General features: G+C 34.9%; 1 protein-coding gene across 1 annotated transcript; it reads left to right on the top strand.

Moving 5' to 3' along the window:
• Positions 1–3033: 3033 nt before the first annotated feature.
• Positions 3034–6242, top strand: LOC149383279 (uncharacterized). Its single transcript, XM_089629336.1, has 12 exons — positions 3034–3381; positions 3513–3641; positions 3801–3893; positions 4016–4095; positions 4255–4368; positions 4438–4511; positions 4672–4748; positions 4940–5023; positions 5112–5204; positions 5299–5397; positions 5489–5557; positions 5648–6242. Exons 1-12 carry the CDS (start codon positions 3079–3081, stop codon positions 6065–6067), a joined length of 1635 nt encoding a protein of 544 aa, XP_089485462.1. The 5' UTR covers positions 3034–3078; the 3' UTR covers positions 6068–6242.
• The last annotated feature ends 13711 nt before the right edge of the window (positions 6243–19953 follow it).

The following is a 19953-nucleotide window of genomic DNA, read 5'->3' as shown; positions in this document are numbered from 1 at the left end:
AGCTTTTAAGCAGATAAGATGACACCTGCATAATTTCCCTTATCAACATAAATTTACACCAAAGATTTCTTATATTTATACTGAAGTAATTTCCCGCACAAATTTATACCCGTATTATTTCCCTTTAAAATACATATACTCAAGCAAAGTTCTATTGTGAATTTTCATAAATACCAATTTTTTTTATGCTCATTCCAAAATGGCTGAATACCCAAAGTTGTGTTTGGTAGTTAACTCAAAAAGTTTAAACTGTTTTCTAATTTTTATAGTTGTACTGAAAAACTGTTTTGTAGTTGTTTTCAAAAAGCCGTTTGGTACAGTTTTCATTTTTTTTTTTTGAGAAAGTGAAAAAACTGAAAAAAGTGTTTGGTATAGTTTTCATTTTTGTTTTTGAAAGAATGAAAAGAGAAGATGAGGAGAAAGAGAAGAGAAGAAAAGAATTTTTTTTTTTTCAAAAACACCTTTTATTTGTTTTAAGTTTTCTTTACTTTTTTCCAAAACAACTTCAAAAATTTTTGTGTTTTCAATTTTTGTTTTCAATCTTTTCAACTCAAAAACTCAAAAACAGTTTTTGAGAGGAGAATCAAACAAAATTTCCAAAATGACGATTTTTTTGAGGGCTACATTTTTAAAATAGTGGCTTTTTTAAATTATTTATAAAGTAGTATATGTAAAATATAAATATTTATTAAATTTTAATAAAACACAAAGCAGTAATATATATATATATATATATATATATATATATATATATATATATATATATATATATATATATAAAGCAAAACCCCCGTTCATACTACAGTAACAATCAATTTTTTAAAAAAATTTCCAAAAATACCTATTTAAGTTAGTTTTAAAATTACATAAGTAACCGTATAACAAAATTCCAGAAACAACTTTAAAAAACGAAAATTCCAGAAACAACTCCAAAAAACGAAAATTCCGTAAATAACTCTAAAAATGAAAATTCTCTAAACTAACTTTAAAACGATAACAGTTATTATTACAACTTACTATTTTTTTTTTTATATCTGAGTTATTATTTAATTAAAATGGTTTAAATATATATTAAAAAGTGGTAAAAAAAAATGCTAACTAACCAACAATTGCAAACCGTTCACATTAGTATCTAATTTAAAATTTATCAAGCCTCTCTGGGCAACGCCGGGGCCTATTGCTTGTATATATATATTTAAAAAAATCTACAAACATTTAACAAATATTATTTACAACTTAAAAACAGTATACTTGTAGAAATGCAACGACTTCCACAACTTTAAGTTTGTAGTGTGGGAAATGGCCTTAGATAATAGTCTTTTTGATACTTTTGACCAAAATGTTGTGGTCATTGTTTTTGGACAAAAATACTACCTAACCATATGAGAAAAGTCTTAAGTGCCCTTTGGTTTTTTATTTTGTTCATTTCCATTAAACGTGCTCACAACTCTCTCTCTCTCTCTCTCTCTCTCTCTCTCCTTGTTCATTGTTTCAAAGCTCTCTCTTTCTCCTCATTTTTCTTCTCTCGTTCATTTAAGGTAAAAAAAAAAAGCTTGCCATTTTCTGTTTGTCGTCGCCAGTGGTTTGTCCGCCGTCGTCGTCGCCGAAGAGGTAAACTTTATCTCTTCATCTCGGCGAACGAAATCTAGGAATTTCTGGGTGGGTTTTGTTCGTGTTTGTTTTTTTGTATGAGTTTCGTTGTTGACGTACGGGTGTCGTGTTTCGTTCGTGTTTATTTCTGGGTTTCATGTTTATGGGTTTCATTCGTGTTTTTTAGTTTCATATTTATGGGTTCGTTCGTGTGTTTGGGTAAAAAATGGTTTTTTTTTTTTTTTTTTTTTTTTTATTGTCGGAGCTGACATACAAGTCTACAATTTCATTTATTGTAGACATACAAGTCTACAATTTCATTTATTGTAGACTTCTATGTCTACAATAAATGAAGTTGTAGACTTCATGTTGGCGAACGAAATCTGGGAATTTCTGGGTGGGTTTCGTTCGTGTTTGTTTTTTTGTATGTGTTTCGTTGTTGACGTACGGGTTTCGTGTTTCGTTCGTGTTTATTTATGGGTTTCATGTTTATGGGTTTCATTCGTGTTTTTGGGTTTCATATTCATGGGTTCGTTCGTGTGTTTCGGTAAAAAAAATGGTTTTTTTTTTTTGGGTATTGTCGGAGCTGATATAGCTGATATACAAGTTTACAACGTCTGAAATTGTAGACATACAAGTCTACAACTTCATTTATTGTAGACATAGAAGTCTACAATAAATGAAATTGTAGACTTGTATGTCTACAATAAATGAAATTGTAGACTTGTATGTCAGCTCCGACAATACAAAAAAAACAATTTCAGAGTTCCTCCAATCCTTTCTCGGTCGATCTCTCGGTTCGGCGTTCTCCTCTGGCTCGGCGGATGTTCTCATGCTCGTCGGAGCTTCGTCAAAAGCTTATCTGATGGCTTTTCTTTGGTCTGGAGTCGGTGGAGCTCGCGTCTCTTTTGTCTCAGCCGAGTCACGCGGCGAAGAAAAGAGAGGCTCGGAGCTCGCGATTCTCCTCTTTCCGGTCTGAGTTCACGCGAAGATTGGCTTGGACTGGTCTGATCGAGCTCGGAGTCGTGCGTCGGAGGCAGAGGACGGCTCGCGACGGAGCGAGTTTTGGCCAGACTTGCAGGAACTCGGGCGGTGGTTATAGCGTCGATTTCGCCAGAAAGTTAGGAGAGAGAGAGAGAGCGAGAATGTAGAGAGAGACTGGGGAGAATTTGTTTTTTTTTTTATTATCAATTTATTAGTTTTCACGTGTGTGTGTGTGTGGTGTGGGTATGTTTATAAAGGGCAAAATTGTACTTTCTCAGCTGACCAACTACTATTTTTGTCCAAAACATAGATTTCCATATTTTGGTCCAAATTATGAAAAGTGGTAGTACTTATGGCCATTTCCCTTGTAGTGTTGCTCCTTTCAATTCATAAATTTGGGCCTTTAAGCTTATTCTGGCCCAAAAATATAAAAACCCTAAAACCCTCAATCTTGGCATGTCTTCGTCGCTTGCAAGTGAAGAGAGAACCATCGATCCATCATCAATGGCGGAGGAAAAACCAGAGAACTCTGCCGAGCAAGTACCGGCAAAAGAAACCGAAGAAAAATACGAAGATGAAGAAGGAGACGACGATTCATGGTCGTCGGACTCGGAAATCGGCGAAGCGTTGGACTGGTTGGACTCGAAGGACGACGACGAGAGCTTCGAGAGAGGCGGTTTCGCGCCAAATTCCAGGCGCCCGAATGCTCACGGAGGTATTCACTCTCGCGCCAATTCTTCGATCCTTCAACCTCGCACCAATCGCAACCAGAAGTTTTCTCATCACCTCCGAGCTTCGCCTCTCGAGGTACAGATTGCGCGTATGTGGTATTAGTTTTTAATTTGGATATATATTATATATATATATATATATATATACACAGTGTGTGTGTGTGTGTGTGTGATTTAATGGAATGTACGCCAAATGTTGGATCGTAGGAGTGGGAAGGAAGGTTAGATGTTGGAATGTCGAACTCGGTGACAACGGCGATTCGCGAGAATGTTAAAAACATGGCGACTGGAAAAACTAGAGTCAACGAGAAAGCTGACCGTGCGACTGTTGAACAGGTCTGTATATATGCTTTTCATGATTATATGCGAAGATACCGAATTTAACGTCTTTTATGCACTTGAAGCTGGTTTTTCTGACTTAAAGACTCATATAATCATATGTGAGGAGCATCCCTAAATAGGTGAAGCTCATGTTCTTAAGTTCATATTTTCCAGGCGATTGACCCGAGAACTCGGATGATTTTATTTAAAATGCTGAACCGTGGCGTGTTCGATGATGTTAATGGCTGTATTTCGACCGGAAAAGAAGTAAGAGTTCTATTATCATGCAAAAACTGTAACTTGTTTATGATGTTCATTGGTCTGGTGATTATTTTGACATGGATGATCATAGATGGCAACTTAAGTGCTTTATCTTTCTCTGTTTGTAGGCAAATGTGTATCATGCAACGAAGAACGACGGCCATGAATTGGCAATTAAAGTGTACAAAACATCAGTCTTAGTGTTTAAGTAAGTTTGTGAACTTTGATTAAGCCTCCCCCGGTCCTGTATTTCAATACATTAACGGATTGATGTATGAAATGTGATTTTTTTTGAAATCTATACTATTAGTTAATTGTACTGATTTTTTTTTTTTTTGGTTCCCTCTGTTTTTTAATTTATTTTCAGGGACAGAGACCGCTACGTGCAAGGTGACTACAGATTCAGACATGGATATTGCAAACACAATCCCAGAAAAATGGTCAAGACTTGGGCGGAGAAAGAGATGAGGAATTTAATGAGGTAGTGTTTCGGGTGTAAAGAAACTCAAATATATATGAGCATAACAAGATGTTGCTTTTGAATTTATAGGTTAAAGGCTGCTGGAATACGCTGCCCAACTCCAATTCTTTTGAGAAATCATGTCCTTGTGATGGAATTCATAGGTACCTGGATCTTTCATGATTTGAATGATGCTACATAAGGAAGTTTGATATAATTTGTTTCTTATTTCTTGTATTTAATTTGCCGATTCCTAAGCCTTGGGTAATTTAATTTTTATATTGATCTGATTTTCCTTTTTGTGTTTCTTCGTACTTTTTACAGGAAAGGCGGGCTGGGCTGCGCCTCGTCTCAAGGATGCTGGTTTATCTCGAGACAAACTGCGTGAATGTTATATGGAGGTGCAGTATAAATTCAGATTATTTTGTAAAAAAGGCCAAAGAAAATAACAATCGGTTTATGCACAGTAAATAGATGAACAAAAGTAGTGTCAATGAATAAAATCGAGCTGTTTAAGATGCTTTCGAGTTGTTTCACGCAATCCTATTTTGTTTATATTTTTTCAAGAATATTTTCGATCTTCTATTTACAGATGATATTGGCCATGAGGAACTTATATCAGGGCTGCAAACTGGTACATGGTGATTTAAGCGAGTACAACATACTTTATTATGAGGTGTGTAAGCTGATTTCATTTTCGTCTTCTGATTAACTGGTAATTGTTCGTGGATTTTTTTACCAACAACTTCCCTCTTGTTGTTCAGGGTGACTTATATATCATTGATGTTTCTCAATCGGTTGATCTCGACCACCCTCACGCCGTTGATTTCCTGCGTGAAGATTGTGTTCACGTTTCCGTAAGTTATATCTGATATGCGGGCTTCTATATTTTTTTTTATCTCTGTTTTAAAAAATTTGAAACTTGACATAATTTCCTTGGTGGATTTGCAGGATTTTTTCAAGAAACACGGTGTAGCTGTCATGAACATTCGAGAGCTATTTGATTTTATTGTTCAAGTAGACATAGATGTTGATAAACATCTTGAAGAGGTAATTTGCTTTCTTACACAGTCAAATAATCTCAAAATCTAAAAAGAAAAACACAAAGCTTTAGCTTGACTACTATTACTTGTTTTTTCAGGTGCAGCAGAGAATTATGTCAAGAGAGATTTCAGCAGAAGACGAAATCGCAGACGCTGTCTTCGTCCAGGTATATTATTTTGCAACTTTCTAAGCTTAATAAGTAATCGTATTGCGATGCGACTTAAGAAAGCAATAAATATCTTCTTCTTCCGCCCAGTCGTACATTCCAAAGACATTGGATCGAGTGAAGAATGTTGAGGCCGACGTTATAAGGTTAACTAGTGGTCAAGACACGAGCGATATGTATTACAAGACCATCACGGGACTATCTCATACTCTTTCCGAAGCTAAAATATCTCCGCCAGATAAAGAACGCGAGTCCGAGGCAAACAAGGCCGAAGATTCTCTGGTCGATCCATCTGGCGAGGTTGAATCCGAGTCGAGCGAAGATGAGAACGATGGAGATTCCGATGGAAATTTCTCGTCCGAGACTGAGAATCCGGCGGAGAAGAAAGCGGCTAGGAAAGAGAACAAGAAGAAGGTGAAAGAAGAGAAGAGAGAATCTAGGAAGAATAAAGTGCCCAAGGCTATGAAGAAAAGAAAGAAGAAATTGTCTAAATCCCAAAAGACTAGGTAGAGTTTTGATTATCCATGAGCAATTTTTGACGCAAAGTGTAGCAAGTGAAACTATTTATGTGCAACTATTTAATTTAGGGTTAGTAGCCGCATAAATACCCGATGTTTCCCGATGCTTTCTATTTGATACACTTAAATTGTAATTTTTTCACGGAAAAATACAAAATATTCCATAAGATCACGGTTAGCAGAGATTTCGTTAAATGACACGTGGATGTTATAATAAGATCACAATTATTAGGTGGTAGCTAGTTTGGTCTAGCGGTAATCCCACACTCACCTCGACGGAGAGGTCATGGGTTCAAACCCCCATGGAATGCAGAAATGCATGCCCCCTAGTATTTATTCTAATAAGTATGTAATCTTGGCCAATAGTGCCACTTACTATGTAATCTTGGCCGATAGTGCCACCTGCGTTTTGCACTGCTAATATATCATGTAATCCTGGCCGATAGTGCCCCTACTCAAAAAAAAAAAAAAAGATCACCATTATTAGAGGACCTGTGGCAAAAATACTCATTTTTTTTGTTTACACACTTATATACTCAAACTTTTAAAATTTAACATTCACGTGTCATTTAATGGAATTTTTGGTAACGCTAGTTTTAAAACGTAAAATTTTGTATTTTTACCATCGAAAAAAGTGCTATTAGAGTATATATCTATGTCGCTATTAACCCAATTTTTGAAACATTAACTAAATTGTAACATTAACTAAATAAAAATTTCTTGCAATTTTTTATACACAAATTAAATACTAAATAAATCAAAGTTCAATTTTTGGGCTTTGTAGATTTGTAGGCAAAATTAAACTATAAAATTGAAATGTAACCAACGTTTGCAAACGTTTAGGAAAATAGCCAATGATAATTATATTTGACGTAAATAATCTCATTAACATGCTATAACTAACAAAAAAATGTAAATAATTTTAAAAAATCGAAAATTAATGACAGTGAGTCTATTTTGAGTTCATATGACGTAAATAATCTCATTAATGACGTAAATAATCTCATCGCCACGAATCCGTATGATTTGGAATCACTCAATTTTGAGTTCATATGAGAAATATATGGATTTTTGAAGTTTTGATGAGGAAAAAAAAACTGTATGAGAGTGTGTGTATGACAAACTGTAGCAATTTTAAAAAAGGACAAAATAGAAAATTCAAATGGGTTATTCAAGTGCGATCTCATCTGTTTGACTATTTATCCTAAAATTTTCAAACGTTAGCTATATCCCAAACGTTAAGGCCCCGTTTGGAACCCGAAAAATACAAAGGAAATGAAAATGAGAATCCATTGCATTTTTTAGGTCTTGTTTGGATTGAGGAAAATAAGATGGAAAGTTTTTTTGATGGAAAATATGATGGAAATTGTATAACTAAAATATGGATTTTATTTTCCTTCATCTGTTTGGCTATTTATCCTAAAATTTTCAAACGTTAGCTATATCCCAAACGTTAAGTTTATAATGACTTAGTTAGTTACAAATTTCTTAATTTTTCTACAACAATATAGAACAAAATCAAGACAAAAGTGTCTTTTTATAAAGTAATCAAATAAAAAAAACACAAATATACTATCTAATATGAATTTTATTAACATATCATATACATATACACACACACACACACACACACATATATATATATATATATATAAATTGTTGATATTTAAAGTTATCACTTTAATCATTATTAGGTTGTAATATATTCCTTTCATTTTTTTTCTTAGAAAATATATTCCTTTCATAAAACCACCCACAACCTCTTTTCAAAATGCCCCTTAAGTGATTGTTGCTGACCACAAATAAAATTGATAAAATAATGGCCCTTAAAATTTAAGAATTTTTTGGCATCATTTGAGCTGATCATTTCATCTAAATTATTCTATTATAAATTGGATATTTGAACTGCCCATTTAAAATGTCATTAGAAAAGTTACGTAAACAAATAATTCAAACAAAAAACTGATAAATTATCGTTCACTTATCACCATCTAAACATTATATGATTTAAGTGACGTAAAAATTAAAACATATGTTATTGAGAAAAATTTCTCATAATAAGTCGCTTAAGATTTACAATTTGCGAAATTCCGAACCTTTCGTAATTTTTTTAATCTTAATAAATTTGTACTAATATTTCATAATCGATTATTCATTTTGATTTTGTCATATATACACGTTTTAAATGCAAATTAAAAGCGATAACAAAAATTTGATTTTGGGTACTAATAAAATTTATGAGCAAATACTTAAATAAATTAAGTTTAATGTAAAATGAAAAGTGAAAGATTTGTACTAATAACGTTTATTTTCCTTTTTTCTTTTCACGTAAGTTAATGTGTGAAATGGTATATTCATACATTTTTTGTAGTTGATTTTGGGTATTGTGTATTTTGTCAAATCTTTCAGAAATGTCAAGTACAAATTATTTTGATTATTTAGCCGCACTATTTTATTATTCATTTAAAAAATTGAAAGTATTATATTAAAAGTATACAAAATCATATAGCTGATATATCTTATTTTATAATATTATTTAAAAATCAATAAATAATTATTAATTTAATTTTTTAAATTGTGAAACTATCGTCAAACGCTGGCTAGTGTGAATTTCACTAGTTTGATTTAACTTATTGTAGGTGATCTATAAATAAAAATTTACAATGCTGTATTCATTTGTAATATACTTAATGACATTAAATGATAAAATATTATATAAAAACAAATAATTATTACTTTATAATATTGATAGTTTATTTCTTGTTGTTATGACAATTTATAATATTTTGTTCAATAAAATCAATCATAAATTTAATTATAGATCCAAAATCACATGTTTAAAGTGGCCTAGCTAGTTACAAATCTCAAAAAGAGATTTGTAAGTAACTAGACCACTTTAAACATGTGATTTTGTATCTAGCCTATGTTTGACAATTTTTAATGATATAGCCAAATGGCTTATGTGGCAATAATTAAGGTCTGATTTGCCTTTATTTATTAACAAATTCTTCATTTTCTGTCTCCTATTTTTTTTCAAATAATTTTTTTGCATCAAAACTTCAAAAATTCGTATCTTTCTCATACGAACTCGAAATTGAGTGATTTCATATCTTACAAATTCGTGGCGTCGAGATCTTCAAAAATAGACCCATTGTGTTTGATGAAAAATTATGTTTAATGCATCATAGTTACGTTTCCATTTATTTTTTTTGATAATTTCAAAAATTTCCAGTTATTTCCATATTTAAGGTAGTAACGTGATTTTTCTACATCTATGGTATTAAACATGATTTTTCATCAAACACAACGGATCAATTTTTGAAGATCTCGGCGTCACGAATCCGTAGGATTTGGAATCACTCAATTTCGAATTTATATGAGATAGATATGGTTTTTTGAAGTTTTTATGTAAAAAAAAGTGTAGGAAAAAGTACGAAAGAGAAAGTGACGAATTTGTTAATAAATAAGGGTAAATCAGACCTTAATTATTGCCACATAAGTCTGTTGGCTATTTCCCTAAAAATTGTGAAACATAGACTAAAAACAAATTTCATAGTTTTATTTTGGATATTTCGCAACACTGCCCTTAATTATAAGATAACTTAATTTGAAGCCCACGTAATTTTAATACACATTTTTTTTATTAATATGATTAAATACATAATCAAATAATATATTTGAAAAAATTTAATACATAATGATTAATATATTTTAAATGATGTACATTTTTAATAAGTTTAATTCACATACCTTGTAGAATTAAAATAACGGTCAAATGACCATTTAAATACCCATTTGAATACATTGAATTATTTTTTTTTATTCGAAACACAATAAAATCATTTAGTATATTAATTTAAATAATAATGGCCCATTAATAATATGCTAAATATGCTGTAAGACTTTGAGTTCACATATAAATAATGACTTAGTTTAGAATGAGAAAATGTAGTAGTTCATAAAATGCCCGACATAGAAATATATATAGTAATTTTTTTTAAGAGTTAGCGATATATATACCAAATGTTAGTCATAAATTCTCGCATAGCCTGGATTCAGTTAGGCCTCTAAAACATTGGTCCCATAGCACAACTTTTAATCTATAAATTTAGGAAAACACTCATCTTGTAGATTCTCCAACATGGATCGAGCAATAACAAAATAAAAAATTATAGAGATTAGTTAAATCTAGTTCAAGTACGTACAAGTGACCAAGTTAAAATAAAATGAGACTCGTTTAAAAGTTTATTAAGAATCCATACTAGATTACCTCGTGGACGTCAAATTTTCTTCTTGAATTTCAGTATGTCCAATCCAGACGGTCATCTACATATAGCTTGCCGAGTGATCCTGAATCCATACAGAACCGCTCCCAAGTAAGATGGATGGATACCCCCAAGTTGCGACCACTACAAGCTCAACGTCGAAGCTTCAACTCTTAAATCTTCAAACTACTTTGGTGTTGGAGCCGAGATTCGCAACTCTGGACTGATTATGGCTACACTGGCTCAAAATCTTTCAGGCAAATTCACGGTCAAAGAAGCTGAAGCTCTCGCTCTCCGCTATGGCTTATCTTGGGCTTTGGAAGTGTTTATGCCTATCCACTTTGTGGAGTCAAATGCTGGTGGTACAAGCTCTTGAGAAGAAAACTAACTTTTAGAATGAGTTTGGTTTCATTTTATCGCATGTATCTAGTTTATTGTCTAACTTTCTAGGAGTAAAGTTGTCTCACATCTATAGAGAAGTCAACATGACAGCCCATGGTTTAGCAACTTACGCTTTTTTCATAGATGATAAACTCATTTGGTTGGAGGATTACCCTCATTCGATAGGGTCTATAATTAATCAAGAACGCTGTGATTAATAATAGATTTCTATTTTAAAAAAATGCATAGATTAAGTGATAAATAATATTTTTGCGATGCGATTCAAGAAAGCAATAAATATCTTCTACTTCTTCTGCTCAGTCGTACATTCCAAAGACATTGGATTGAGTGAAGAATATCGAAGCCGATGTTATAAGGCTAACCAGTGGTCAAGACACGAGCAATATGTATTACTAGACCATCACATGACTATCTCATACTCTTTTTGAAACTAAAATATCTTGGCCGGATAAATAATACGTGTCCGTGGAAAACAAGGGAGAAGATTCTCTGATCGATCCATCTGACAAGGTTGAATCCGAGTCGAGCGAAGATGAGAACGATAAAGATTCCGGTGAAATTTCTCGTCCGAGGCTGAGGATCCAGGGGGAAAGAGGCTAGGAAAGAGAATAAGAAGAAGGTGAAAGAAGAGAAGAGAGAAGATAGGAGAGATAAAGTGCCAAAGGCTATGAAGAAAAGAAAGAAGAAATTGTCTAAATTATAAAAGACTAGGTAGAGTTTTGATTCCATGTAATGAACAAATTTTGACAATAGTAAAGCTATTTATGTACTGTCATTTATATTTAATTTATGTTAATAGACAAGCATAGTGTAACTTTTCGTATAGTGTTATTCTTCTAAAGAGATTCAGTTAACGGACAAACATAGTGGTTTGGAGGGCAGGGTCGGGATGTTTGCCTACACGAGCAAACCTGTGAATCAAGCAGTTGATGTGTGTGCTATGTGTCCTTTTTGCGATTCTGAACAAGAAACGACATCACATTCTTTTTTGGGTGTGGTTTTGCACGTGAAGTGTGTGTGGAGGCTGGAGCGTAGATGGGTCGAAAAGGATCAAAATGTAGAGTTTCGAGACTGGATGGAGAGCATGTTCAGTGACGAAGAGGAAGAGAATAAGCGGCGGACTGTCATTATATGTTGGGTGATCTGGAGGGCGAGAAATGATAAAGTTTGGAACGACTAGACGTGGACCATTGAAGATGCGACACGATTTGCTCGTGACAGTTTCCAAGAGTGGTCGGAAGCCCAAGACTCGCACAGGCACGAAGCAGACTCTTTTTCAGGGTGGAGAAAGCAAGGTCTTGAAGTGGCAGTGGCCATAAGGAACTTCGGTGTAGGTCAATGTCGACGCGGCGATATTTGATGATGAGAGGCGATGGTTAGATGGAAGGGTGGGGCGCGACTCAACAAGTTTTCTCTTGGGATTTCGTTTTGTCTCAGGTGTTGGGTTGCATTCCCCGCTACTCACTGAAACGTTGGGAATGAATGAGGTTCTTAGCGGATAAAAGAAAGACAATGGGCGGCGGCGACAATGGAAACTGATTGTATTGCGATGATTAACGCTATATGAAGCCAATGTCAAATGTACTATCTTTTTGGCTTACTTATTGCAGAGTTTAGGGATTTATTATCTGAATGGTATTATTGTTAATTTTGTTTAATGGTTTGTGAATCGAGTAACACATTTAATTGCGCGTAACCATGGTTTTAAATGCCGGCAAAATTTGGGGAAAATCGACGACGGCGCCACTGCCGGAGCAAAAACGTCCGGCGAAGACGTATATTATCGTTTCACCGTTAAATGTCGTTCGAAATTCGGCGAAACGACATGCCGTTCGACCAAAAAATGATCGCTCCTTTTCGGTAGTTTTAATAACAAAAAGCATTTATTTTCGTGGGGTTTCGAAGACAATCGGGAGAAACGAAAGTCGATATGTCGTTTTTTTTTGCCAAATCTGAAGCTTTTTTCCTGGATTTACAGAACAACAATGGTGTTGGTGTGTTAGCGGGTAAGAGGGAAGAAGAATATGAGCCCACCACATTCAATAAGATGTTTTATATACATGCTACAATTTTTTTTTATTTTTTTTTATTTTAATGTTTGATATTGAGAAACCATAATAAAGAGAGAGAGAGTTTTAAAAGAGAAATTTCATTACTTGGGTTTAATAAGCCATTAAATATCAAGATTAGACCCTAATGTTTAAAAATATCTAAATATGGACTTTTGACCCAAAATCGGACAAAAATACCCCTCTGAACACTATACATCTCTCACACTTCATTTTTATCATTTCAATCACACTCAAATCCACTCAAATCCTCTCTACTTAAGCGGGTTTCAAAAGAATCATGCGTAAGATTACTAACTTAATCATTTTTACAAAGTTTATGATTGTATATGATAGAATGTAGCAAAAAAAATCGATCAGATCTGAAAACAAAGTCCAAAATCTGGGTTTAACTTGTTTGTACGATGGTATACGATGTGGTAGGATGAGATTTAACTTTTTGTACGATGAAATTTAGAAAAAAAATTGCGTTCTGTACGATGCTGTACGATGCATCTCTGTACGATGTTGTACGATGCTGTACGATATAGAAGCTAATTTTGCATAGTTTGACTGTTTTTTTGCAGTTTTTGTCATGATTAACGGCACTTGGGAGAAGGAATGACACCAATGGGTTTTCACCAATGCAGAATTTCGTGCATTCGTAGTTCCAAAAGAGGTAACGTACACGGAGTTAGTAGATTTGTTATACGAGAAGTTTGAGTTGGACAGATTCGCGTTCGACTTAAAACTCGAAGTCCCATACACAGTCGGTACAATTCCGCTGTGTCCTGCCGTATTGAAGGACAATGGTGATGTTTCGCATTTTATGAAGCACAAATATCATAATAGATTTCCACTTTGTGTAAGTTTGGTACCGAAACAGATCATTGCACATATTGCGTATCAAGGAGTATGTAAAGGGAAATATGCGGAAGTTGGAATGGTGTCTCGCAAGGAACCAAAGAAGAGACGGAATACTCTTGTTATCGAGGATCGACAAAATGATCCTATAATTGAAAACAAAGACGGTGGCTGTGACGATGACTTGTTTAACGAGTACAAGGGTGCCGAAAACGGTGACGAAGTATACATGCGTGATAGAGATTGTAATCACAACAGTGACGAATATGATGGACTCAATGGTGATGAATACGAAGATGGCGAAGGTGATGAAAACAAAGGTGGCGAAGGTGATGAAAACGAAGGTAGCGATGGTGATGAAGAGAATAGTGACGGATATGACGGAGATAACAATGGTAGAGGTGAAGAATTTGAAGAATTCGCCAATCCCGAAGAATATGAAGAATTTGTGGAAACGTTTACGGTACCAACGGGTCATTGTGAACCATTGGGTCAATGTCAGCGTGAGCCTCCGATGATCGGATCACCTATCGTTCCTTATTCATGGAAAGCACCCGAGTTCAGCGCCGATGATGTTGTGAAGGAAAACCCGAGTCATTATCCAAGTCATTCTTCTACAGATAATTTAAGTGGATTCAAATGAGATTCAAGTATAATATGAAACCACCTATTGTTTAACTAACCTTTGAAACTAACAGGTAGCTCAGAAGAAATATATATTGGGCAGCAATTTGAAAACAAGCATGAACTGAAGAAACATATCCACTTGTACGCGTTGAAACATAATTTCGAATTTAGAGTGAAATCTTCTTCGAAAAAGAGATGGTATGTTCTATGCAAAGACGAGAGATGCACATAGAGGTTGAGGGGTGTCGTGCAGTGGTCTGAGACAGACCGTTGTGTTTCCTGGTATCCCTCACGGAGCATGTTACCATCATTTACAACTGAATGTCCAACACAAGTTCAAGACAGACCATTGTCGCTTTGAACTTTACGATGCGGCTTACGCCTTCAGTAAAACAGCATTCAAAGCTAATTTTAGACAGTTGAGACGTAAGGATGTCGAGATGGCAAAGTATCTCGAAGAAGTTCGTGTCGATCGGTGGGCCAGAGCTTTCTTTCCTGGAAAACGGTAAGAGTATAGAACTTCTTTTGTACTGAATTTTTTATGTCGTTGATTATATAAATCAAGTATGTTTTATATAGGTACGACCTAATGACGAGCAACAACGCATAAAGCTTCAACAACAAAACAAGGAATGCTAGGACGTTTCCCATTACGACGTTGCTCGAGTTTATTCGATTCACACTCCAAACTTGGTTTTTTGAACGAGAAGAGATAGCGAACAAGTTGAACACAAAATTGACACCAATGTGGCAAAATGATCTCGCACAGCTAAATAATAAGGCAGAGTTCGTCAATGCGTACGGGCTTGGTCTATATGAATGTCATGTCAAAGACGCAAGAGGTGATTTCGATGTAGACCTTATGGCGAAGACATGCACTTGCGGACTACCACAACGTACAATTGAATATCCCGTGCGAGCATTCTATCGCAGCAGCCCAACATCGAAGCGTGGACGTGTACTCGTTATGTAGTGACTTTTATTTGAAGGAGACGTGGATTATATAAATCAAGTATGTTTTATATAGGTACGACCTAATGACGAGCAACAACGCATAAAGCTTCAACAACAAAACAAGGAATGCTAGGACGTTTCCCATTACGACGTTGCTCGAGTTTATTCGATTCACACTCCAAACTTGTTTTTTTGAACGAGAAGAGATAGCGAACAAGTTGAACACAAAATTGACACCAACGTGGCAAAATGATCTCGCACAGCTAAATAATAAGGCACAGTTCGTCAATGCGTACGGGCTTGGTCTATATGAATGTCATGTCAAAGACGCAAGAGGTGATTTCGATGTAGACCTTATGGCGAAGACATGCACTTGCGGACTACCACAACGTACAATTGAATATCCCGTGCGAGCATTCTATCGCAGCAGCCCAACATCGAAGCGTGGACGTGTACTCGTTATGTAGTGACTTTTATTTGAAGGAGACGTGGATTATATAAATCAAGTATGTTTTATATAGGTACGACCTAATGACGAGCAACAACGCATAAAGCTTCAACAACAAAACAAGGAATGCTAGGACGTTTCCCATTACGACGTTGCTCGAGTTTATTCGATTCACACTCCAAACTTGTTTTTTTGAACGAGAAGAGATAGCGAACAAGTTGAACACAAAATTGACACCAACGTGGCAAAATGATCTCGCACAGCTAAATAATAAGGCAGAGTTCGTCAATGCGTACGGGCTTGGTCTATATGAATGTCATGTCAAAGACGCAAGAGGTGATTTCGATGTAGACCTTATGGCGAAGACATGCACTTGCGGACTACCACAACGTACAATTGAATATCCCGTGCGAGCATTCTATCGCAGCAGCCCAACATCGAAGCGTGGACGTGTACTCGTTATGTAGTGACTTTTATTTGTAGGAGACGTGGATTGAGATGTACAAGGAAGCCATATATCCGGTTGGCAATGAAGATCAATGGGATGTCCCGGATGAGATAAAAAACTTGAAAGTTTCGGAACCCGTTGAAAAGAAGCAAGTTGGTCGACCGAAGAAAAGTAAACAAGGAAGAAGAAGAATTAATCGATACCCATCTCAAGGCGAAAAGATTGTTGTCCAGCGAAAATGCGGGAAATGTGGTGGTAGCGGACATACACTACAACAAATCTCACCATTACCGACGATTTTTTTCGTCGCTAATGACCCCATAATCGTCGCTAAATCTCTTTAGCGACGATTTTAGCGACGATTTTTATCGTCGCTAAATGCCCGTGCCTAAATATATTTAGCGACGAATTAATCGTCGCTAAATATTTACCGACGATATTAGCGACGATTTTTTCGTCCCTAAATGTTTAAACTACGAGTTTTTTTAATTATTTAGCGACGACTTAATCGTCGCTAATTCCCGCGGGTGAATTTCGCGCACGAATTAGCGACGATTAAGTCGTCGCTAATACGTTAATTTTTTAATAATTAGCGACGACTTTGTCGTCGCTAATTACAAACTTTTTTTTTCGATTTCTAAAATTATTAATTTTTATCGTCGTTAATTATTTATTTTTTATTTTGTTTTTCGTTTATGAAATTCTAACATTAAAAATCATATAAAAATCAAATTATATTATCGAAATGAACTTATATATAAAATACGGTTACGATTTCGATTATCGACAAATATGCAAATAAAAATCCATTATATACAAAATATGTAATAAAACACTAGTCGCGACCTTTGCTTCGTCGTCCCGCCACTCGTTTTCCCCCGCCTCGACGTGAAACGCTCTTCTGCTGGCGCTGAAACTCTGCATGGTGCGGCACAAAATCCTTGTCAAGACAAGTCACACAACCAAACACGAATCAAACTATAACTTGTCACAAAATCCTTAGACTTGTCGTAAAAATTTCTAGACTTGTCATTAAAATTTTCGAACTCGTCATAAAATTTAAATTTCAACTTCAAGATTAACTAGCAAAAAGCCGAGCCCGAACAAAAGGAATCAATCTCAAATCAGTATTAATTGATTTCAAAACTCAACTGTCAAATCCATTTTAAAATTAATTCCTAATCCAATCACAACTTCAAAAATCGAACGCGAAACGGAATAATCACATTTCATCAATCTCATCAAAATCACAAACAAGCGAATCCTCATCAAAATCACCAAAATAAATAACCCGAGGCTCAGAATCACAAAACGCAATCGGTCAAGACAAGTCCTCGGCCAAAAATAACAACACGGCTAACTCAAATCCTCGGCCAAGATAACACATGGAAAAAACGAGCACTCGGCCAAGACAACAAACAAGTCTCAATAATTCGAAATTCACAACAATCATCACAGCCTCATAATCAACAGAATTTTAAATAGCATTCCAAACAAAACCTCAAAATTCACACGTCCAACACAATTCCAAACCAAAATTCGTCCAAAAAAATTCAACAAAAATTAAAACATGCCCTACAATCATCACCCAACCATTAAACACTCTCATAAACGTCTCATGATCACAAACAAACCTTAAGAAGTCAAAAAGCCCCAAAAATTAACAAATATTTATAAAACTAATTTCAATATTTATAAATTTTATAACAAATATATAATTCATTTATAACTAATTACTTCATTTATAATTTATAAAATTGATAACAAATATATAATTCTAAAAATATAAATTATGTAAATATAACTAATCAAAATAAATTTATAACTAATATATAACTAAAGTTATATATATATATATATATATATAAATAACTAATATATATAACTACTATATTAATTCTATAACTAACTAATATATATATATATATATATATATATATATATATATATATAAAGTTTAAAAAAAAAACTTACCAATCCACGGTCAGAGGGAGAGCGCGCGGCCAGAGAGAAGGGGAAGCGGCCAAGGACGGCGTCGGCGGGGAAGCGGCTACGGCGTCGGTGGCGGAGCGCGGCGGAGGAGCTGCAATTGGAGAGAGAGAGGTAAGGAGAGAGCTGTGAGGAGAGAGAGAACTGAGGAGAGAGAGAGAGACTTACCGGAGAGGACGACTTCGGCGTCGACGGCGTCGGCGGCACACGGCGGAGGAGGGCACACGGCGGACGAACGGCGGGAGAGGCGAAACTGAGAGAAAACTCGATTTAGGTCAAGGAAAAACGAAATGGGGAAACTGATTCGCGATCTGGTATTTAAAGACATTTAGCGACGACTTAATCGTCGCTAAATGATTAAAATTCGTCGCTAAATCATTTCGTTGTAATTAAATGTGAGGGATTTTTCCCTCTTTAAAATTCGTCAAAATTCAAAAACATTTAGCAACGATTAAATCGTCGCTAAATGATTAAAATTCGTCGCTAAATCATTTCGTTGTAATTTAATGTGAGTGATTTTTCCCTCTTTAAAATTCGTCAAAATTCAAAAACATTTAGCGACGATATTATCGTCACTAATTGTATAGCGACGACAAAAAAACATTTAGCGACGATATTATCGTCGCTAATTATTTTCCCGGGAACTTAGCGACGACAAAAAAGAATTAGCTACGATAAATTCGTCGCTAATTATCTTTGCCGCCAAACTTTAATATTTTTGGCACCAAAAAATTAGCGATGATATTATCGTCGCTAAAAGGGTGATTAGCGACGATTTATTAGCGACGATTAAGTCGTCGCTAATAGTTTCGTCGCTAAACGTGGTATTTCTTGTAGTGATAACAGAAAAACATGCACTTGGAGGGATTAAAACTTTAGACTTTGTGTTATTTTTATTTTTAAGTTTAAAACTTTAACGTTTATTTGAGTTACCTGTTTATTTTCGTTAACATCCATCTCATGGACTTTTTTTCGATTCAACTCTGTGACAACGACGAAGATCTCAACTCGCTTTTGTCCTAAGACTCGTTTTCGTCCACAAATGTCTCGAAAACTAAACCCTTTGTGAATGTGTGAATTTGTGATGTTTTTTTGTGTGTGTGAATCTCTTTCATTGAATACTGATATAGTCTTTATATAGATTATAAAATTACATGTTTATAGGGTACAATAAAAAATATATTCAATCAATAGTCAATAAACCATCTCGATAATATGTTTATAAGGTAAATTTATAAATGCGTAATAAATAAGCGATATTAGACTAAAATCCACAAGATGAGTGATATTTTTTCGTTAATTTATTACGAAAAATATTGCCTAGTAATTAAATTATAACTAGACAAAAAAGAATGCTCGATACGGTTTCTATATATAAAAGTAATATCAAGAGTCGTCTATTGTTGGGAATATTGCCCACTTGAAGATAATGATTACTAAATTCGATAATAAGATTACTTTATTAGCATTATATGATTAGTGAGTTGAGTTCTAAACAATTAGAATCAATAACAACTATCTTCCATAGCCTCCGTATCTAACTGAGTCACGTGCTGGGCACCTGAGTTCGGGCGGTGTGCTAAAACATGGTCGATGACTGATATACGCCTGGAAAGCTATATCTAAAGTCATATATGTGGAACACATAGGTGAAGGCTGATCACTATGTGGGAGCATTCTGCACTTGTGGTAAGTGTACGACCCGGACAGGTCTTGGTGTAGATGTGTCGTTTAAGAACCGTTACGACACACTAACCGAGGCCACTATGATGGTCACAGTGAGACTTGATCTAAATCCTGAAGTGATCATGGACACTAGGTTATGTTTGAGCT

Source organism: Urtica dioica, chromosome 10 (genome assembly GCF_054948205.1).
Source record: "Urtica dioica subsp. dioica isolate 48M chromosome 10, U.dioica_male_clone48M_v1_H2, whole genome shotgun sequence".
Lineage (NCBI taxonomy): Eukaryota > Viridiplantae > Streptophyta > Magnoliopsida > Rosales > Urticaceae > Urtica > Urtica dioica.
This window is presented reverse-complemented; position numbering and strand designations above follow the sequence as displayed.

Bases quoted from the DNA above. Each gene is read 5' to 3' on its own strand.
- LOC149383279 (XM_089629336.1), top strand. From the start codon at position 3,079: ATGGCGGAGGAAAAACCAGAGAACTCTGCCGAGCAAGTACCGGCAAAA. The intron at 4,369-4,437 runs GTAGTGTTTCGG...TTGAATTTATAG, and splicing joins GAGATGAGGAATTTAATGAG to GTTAAAGGCTGCTGGAATAC. The intron at 5,398-5,488 runs GTAATTTGCTTT...TTGTTTTTTCAG, and splicing joins TTGATAAACATCTTGAAGAG to GTGCAGCAGAGAATTATGTC.